The sequence below is a fragment of the Solanum pennellii genome, chromosome 9 (genome assembly GCF_001406875.1).
Source record: "Solanum pennellii chromosome 9, SPENNV200".
NCBI lineage: Eukaryota > Viridiplantae > Streptophyta > Magnoliopsida > Solanales > Solanaceae > Solanum > Solanum pennellii.
In genome coordinates, this window is record NC_028645.1 from 14,518,752 (window position 1) to 14,525,087 (window position 6,336).

At 31.8% G+C, this 6,336-nt stretch overlaps 1 protein-coding gene across 5 annotated transcripts in view; it reads left to right on the plus strand.

Moving 5' to 3' along the window:
* Positions 1-2,372: 2,372 nt before the first annotated feature.
* LOC107031608 (protein FATTY ACID EXPORT 3, chloroplastic-like) overlaps positions 2,373-6,336 on the plus strand; it is a 7,994-nt gene continuing 4,030 nt past the window's right edge. For all 5 annotated transcript variants that reach the window (XR_001458260.2, XR_001458261.2, XM_015233034.2 and 2 more), the window contains exons 1-5: positions 2,373-2,686; positions 4,421-4,814; positions 5,000-5,167; positions 5,977-6,023; positions 6,134-6,171. Coding sequence is in view for 3 of the 5 variants with exons in the window: in XM_015233034.2 (XP_015088520.1) it covers positions 2,489-2,686; positions 4,421-4,814; positions 5,000-5,167; positions 5,977-6,023; positions 6,134-6,171 (845 nt within the window). In the remaining 2 variants the exon portion in view is untranslated. The remainder of the gene's footprint in view (positions 2,687-4,420; positions 4,815-4,999; positions 5,168-5,976; positions 6,024-6,133; positions 6,172-6,336) is intronic.

Consider the following 6,336-nt stretch of genomic DNA (forward strand, 5'->3'; position numbering starts at 1 on the left):
TTTTTATTTTTAAGTAACTTTGAAAATTGTAACTTAATTCTATCAATTCATAAATTGAGTTGGACCGATCCATAAATCTACTCATATTATTGACAATTTAATGTTTTTACTTAAAAAGGAAATTTTATTTTTTATTCACTCGCACCTAATACGAGAAAAGAAGTCAAAATCAAATATTGTGGAGTAACTTTTAGTTATTCAAAACGAAGAGGACAAGGACCTCATTAACACTATATATAATAGAGAAGAGTTGTGAAGAGAAATCACTTGTCCCACCATTGTGGTTTTTGTACCAATTCAAGTCAACTTTGGGAAATGTAATTATTCTTTGGCATTTCACTTATTTGTAATTAATTTTTATATATGTCGACTTGAAATTATAGTCATTTTACAAAAATTGAGAAAAGCATTATTGTATTTTTTTTCTTGAAATTTGTCTAACACTTAGGGGTCATTTGGTACAAAAATGAATAATGCAGGGATTAGTAATGTAGGGATTAGCAATGCAGGGATTAGTAATGCAGAAATTATTTTTATCAAGTGTTTGGTTCATTGTTTCTTATCTAATTTTGTGTGTGGTTTAAAAGTTTTTTTTTAAAACTTTCCAATTATACCCTAGAGTTATTATGAGATTTTGTATTTCATGTAATTGAGTCAAAGTAGATAATTAACGGAGAATATTATTTTTTTATAACATTTTTAACTAGTTAGGAGAATAAATTTTTTATTGTCATGTTCACTATTTTCTCACTTAAATTATTTGAGAGTAAATTATTGTCATCTTAATAAATTAGAGTTAATAACTCAAAAGGTCACACAACTATAATGATTATTGAGAAAATTTATTGAACTTTGTTTTGTATCAATAAATTTTATAAAACTCTTTATCATAAAATAAAATAAAAATATAAAATAAATATAGAAAAATAAATTAAACTATTTTTATACTCGAGATGTGTGTGTATATATATATACACACACACTCTTGTTTTAGACTACTTGTGTAATATTTAATGAACTTTCATTAAGAGACAATATTTTACTTATAAATTGTTCTTAAATTCATACGTCAACAGTAACATATTAGTCGGATTATAATATTTATATTAATAATAAATAGATTAAGTAATTCATATTTTAGAAACAAAAAATTATATCTAAATAATAAAATTTGTAAGCTAATTTATTTAAATAACTTTATTAATATAAATATAAAATACAAAATCAAAAAAATAAATAAAATATTAAAAGGATTTGAGAGGTATTTTTATCTTTACCTAGAATAGTCTCATGGTATTAGAGCTAATACCTCCAAATGAAAGGTATTAGTAATACATCTTATAATACCATGTTGGAGGTATATCTAATCCATGAATTTGTTCTGCATAGGCTCAAATTCCTGTCAAACATAATACTAAATAATACCTTATACAATCTATAAATTATTTCTTCTAATGCAGCCTACCAAACGACCCCTTAGAGACATTATTAATTTATGGGAAAAGGGTCTGATATACCCCTCAACTTTGTCATTTAGATATACCCCTCGTTATAAAAGTGGCTCATATATGCCCTTACCGTTATACAAACGGCTCACATATACCCCTGCCGTTACAAAATGGCTCACATATACCCTTCATTTAACGGAAATTAAAAAATTAGTTTTAAATTTATATTTGTTACTTCTAATTTTTTTAAAAAAATTATTTAGGGGTATATATGATTCTTTTATCAAAGTTCAAGGTATATTTTAATTTTTTTCATACATAAATTATTTTTTGACTTCTTTTATTATAATTATTTGAGTTTCTTATTCTTATTTTGTTTTTTCTTTCATTCCTTAGTTTAAAGAAAAAAATTTAAACTATTTTTTTTGTGTGTATTGTAATTTAATTTCGTATTCGAAGAAAAAATTTGGTCATCTATAATAAGTTTTACAAGAATATTAATGAAACATAAATAAATTTGATTATCAAAATAATAATTATAAATTAGTCATTAAAACAAAAAAAAGTAAAAAAAAATATGTTTGACAAGGATTAAATTTACGGATTATATTTTTTAGAAAAAATAATAAAAATTTAGATTAAAATTATTATTTTTTTTCATTTCCGTTAGAGGAAAAGGGTATATGTGAGTCATTTGTTTACAAGTAGGGTATATATAAGCCACTTTTATAACGAGGGATATATCAACACTAAATGACAAAGTTGAGGGGCTATATCAGACCCTTTTCCCTTAATTTATAATGAAGTATCCTAATTGAGAATCAAAGAATAGTCCACAGTTTTACCAGGTCACAGATTCAGTAGGGTCATGTGTCTTGTTACGTGTCACAATACCTTTGCCTTATTCCCTCAAAACTCAGGTGATATTTTTGAGAAAAGTTAGCCATCTCAGCTACCTCCGTCCCTCTCCCACTTCTGTATAAAAACTTTGACAAACCCTAAACCTAGCCCTTTCTCCTCTCTTAAACAAAGCTTCTTCAATGGCGCTTTCTTATACTCCTACATCTCTAGGCCTTACTTCCACTCAGAAACTCTGTAATATAAGAACTTCCCTTGTTGTTCGGTCTGTTTCCAAGGCTAGCCTTGGCTTTGGCTTCCGCACCGGCTTGGTTCCCTTGGCTCAACATAGTTTTAGGAATACAACGATTCTCCCTTTCGCAGCTTCACATGAGGAATCGGTGAGTGATATTCATTTAACTTGCCATTTCCTAAATGGAGTTGTTTTATTATGATTTTGTTAGTAAAAAATGAGGAGTTTTCAACTTCTTCATTGCAGTCGAAAGTAGAGGATTTATCTTCTATTAACTGTTTTTGAGATCAATAATTGTCAATGGTTTTTGAAGATTTTCTTATTAAGCATTTATCAATTGTTGTTTTCAGAGGTAAAAGGGTGCAAATTTTTCTTATTTTTATGATGAACTTTTTGTGCTTAGCAGGTCATGTGTATCTGATCAACTTAGGCATTGGTCATGGACCAAAGTTTTTTAGTACTCCCTCCTCTCATTTTGTATTATGATGTAGTATCAGGGGTGGAGAAGCTAGTTTAATAGAGAAAATATCATTAAAAAACACAAAAATATCACATAAAAGTTTAATATTATTGGAGTGTTCTCAAACATTGGGGTACCCTCCCAAATTGGTCAAGGTAATACAAAATGTATCATATTATTCCAACTCCTAGTGGAAGTCTTTAATGCATATTCCCAATTGACACACGTGGGTGTTCAGGCCAGCTTGCGGCACTTTCACTATTCCACCAATACGTACTACCTCCCTGCATAAGTACTAGGTAACTTAGGCAAATGAGATTTGTTTTACTCTGTTGAAATTTGAACTGTGGTCCCAGGGCTTACACCCTAGGCTACTCCTTTTTGGTATACCTTTCATTCACCTTTTTATGTGGTTGAATATATTCATATAATGTGAGGTCTAGAACATGGTCGCCAATTGCTAATTTCAGATTACATTACATACAAAATGCTGGGAGAAGCTTATAAAATGGGAATTACAAGTTATTGTTTCGTTTGCAAGCTTATACTTGCTTGTAGGCAGTTCAACGTCAAACCGAAAAAGTTGTACATAACCATTGTAGTATATATAGCACCTTCAAATATGTAAATTACATCTGAAAAAGATTGAGGGATGAACTGCTGAATTCACATAGAAGTTTAGATGCTCTGACCCTCGAACCTCGAAGCCTGCCACTTCTTTTGGGACAGAGGTAGCATTATTTTATGTTACATCAACCTGATGTCTTTTTTTTAATCAACTTCTTTACATTTCTTACCATTGTTTTGAATGAGTAGGCTGGTATAGACAGTTGAGAATAGAAAGAATATATCTTTATTTTATCGACACACACACATTTAGTTATTGTATAGAGAAAACAAGTGTGTTTTGAGAATTAAGCAGAGCTCAATATGCGATCCCCTTTGGTATTAAGTTGGCCTTCTCTCCTTTCTGGTCCTCCCCAANTCCCCAGAGATCATTGACTGGTTTTCTTAAATGGAAAATATTTTCTTCTCCAAATATTGTAGTAGTATAAACTGTTTTTACGTTTTTCTTGAGAAAAATAATAAAACATGCTACATCAAGTTTGATATATAAAACAAACAAAACTAAACTATTAATGTTTTTGTAGTATATCAAACTTGATGCGGCATGTGTTTGTAGAACTATTCCACTTTCTTTACATCTCAAGCTATTTGTCCAAATACTTCCAAGCAAGCTTAATATGATAACCGATTCCAATATTTCACTCTTAAACTCAAGCCAATCAAATTAGGATTTTATTGAGGGAGTAGTAGTATGTTTAATCGGTGTGTATGACTATGTTTGTTGATCTATATTGATCATTATGATGCTAGGCATAGTTCTTTCATGTTAATGAGTCAAAGGTTTCATATTTTCAGAAGCCTTCAGATGTTGAATTGGAGAAGGACAATAATGATCTTAAGGAGGAGGCTGAAGCGCAAGAAGAAGCCTGGAAACAGACCCTAGCTTCCTTCAAAGAACAAGCGATGAAGGTGCAAGCTGTGTCACAAGAAGCGTATGAGGTGTATTCCGATAAAGCTATGATCATTTTGAAAGAAACTTCTGAGAAATTAAAAATTCAAGCGGATAAGGCAAGAGAAGATTGGACTATAATTGCAAAGGAAATTAGTGAGGAGAGTAAAGAATATTTAACCACTGCTGCTGAGAAATCACCTGAACCAGTGAAGGATATTGTTGAAACATTTGTTTCCTCTGCAGATGAATTGAATGACGTGTCGAAAGTGCGAGACTTCTATGTGGGAATACCTTACGGTATGTAGAAGTTATCATTCCAAATGTGGTAGTAAGGGACTGTTCGACATGCAGTTTTTAAATTTTTTCTTTATAAGTTGTTTCATTATTTTATTTGGGTTACTATTAGTTTTAAGTTCTTTGGAATGAAGCATGCAATGTCTTGAAGCCTTTAGCTTTTTCGCTGCCTTGGTCATGCTCTGTAGGAACTCTTCTTTCTGCTGGTGGCTTTTTGTACTTCATGCTAAGTGGAAGCACTGCTGCCCTTAGATTTGGTGTTGTACTTGGAGGTGCTCTTTTGGCCTTAAGCGTCTCAAGTTTACGATCATGGAGAAGTGGAGATTCGACTTCACTAGCTTTAAAGGGACAGGCAGGTTAGCATTTGAGAGACTATATATCCTCATTTACTCTCCACTCCACATGTGCTCTTTCTAACACATATATGCAACTCTTACAAGAAGATTCTGATTTATTTGGTGCATCTTCAATGTATTAGTTTATTATTACCAATTTCAGCAAAGGGTGTCACTAATTGCTTGTGAATTTGGCATGTAATTGTCATATGGAAACGATGCCACTATGTAGGGAAGACGAGTAAACTTTCAATATCAGTAAAAGAAGCAGAGAATCTCAAGTGTTAGAGATCCCCTATGTGTCGTAAATGGCAAATGATCAATTATTGGAAGGAATCAGTTTCAAATTGAGTGGGATATATTAAGGATTGATATAGCTTTCCTAACTAGTTCAAGATTTAATCATAGCTGTTGTTGTACTGATATGCAAATTAGCCCTTAGTTCTATGTGCACAACTATTACTCTTGATCATGAACCCAAAAAAATAGAACAATTTCCTTTCATCTCAACGGAGCTTTCAAAGTTCTTTTCTCTTCTCGTTGTGAGCTGGACCTTATTCCACTGCCAGCATGCTTGCAACATTTAAGGGTACACGCTGAGCATGTATAGGTTAGTTTAGGGATTTCATACGTTTATCCACTCCGTAATTTTCCATTCTTACAGTTGTCCTGGTTGGGGAAAATTTACTTTTGAATAAGTTAACAATGTCGATTCCACTCCTCCCTCTTTTATTTGTGATTTTAATGTTAGAGTTTGTTTCTCATATTTCAAATTCTGTATTGATCAGTGCAACATTGCTTTACCTGTTATGTGCTTTCTCTTTTTGCAGCCATTGCTACCATCTTATTTGTCAGAGAATTTCGCTTGATGTTGCAGGTATGACTTTTTTTTCTTTCCCCCTCCCTTTCTCTATAGAGTCCTTATCCAGTTCATTCAATAATTTTTTAGGCAATGATTTCTGACAACTTATTTCTCTTGCCTTGCAGAAACCGTTTATTTTCAATTTTATTACAGCCACCATCAGGTTTCATATTTCTAACCCCCAGCATACCTTTTTAATGATACACTCTGTTTGTTAGTTTGCTGGTTTAGTTTTGCTCATTGTCCTGATAAAAAATTATTCTTCATATCTTGTCTTGTCCGAATAGAAGGAAAAGAAGGACTAGACAAGAGGGGATCTGGCGGGGGT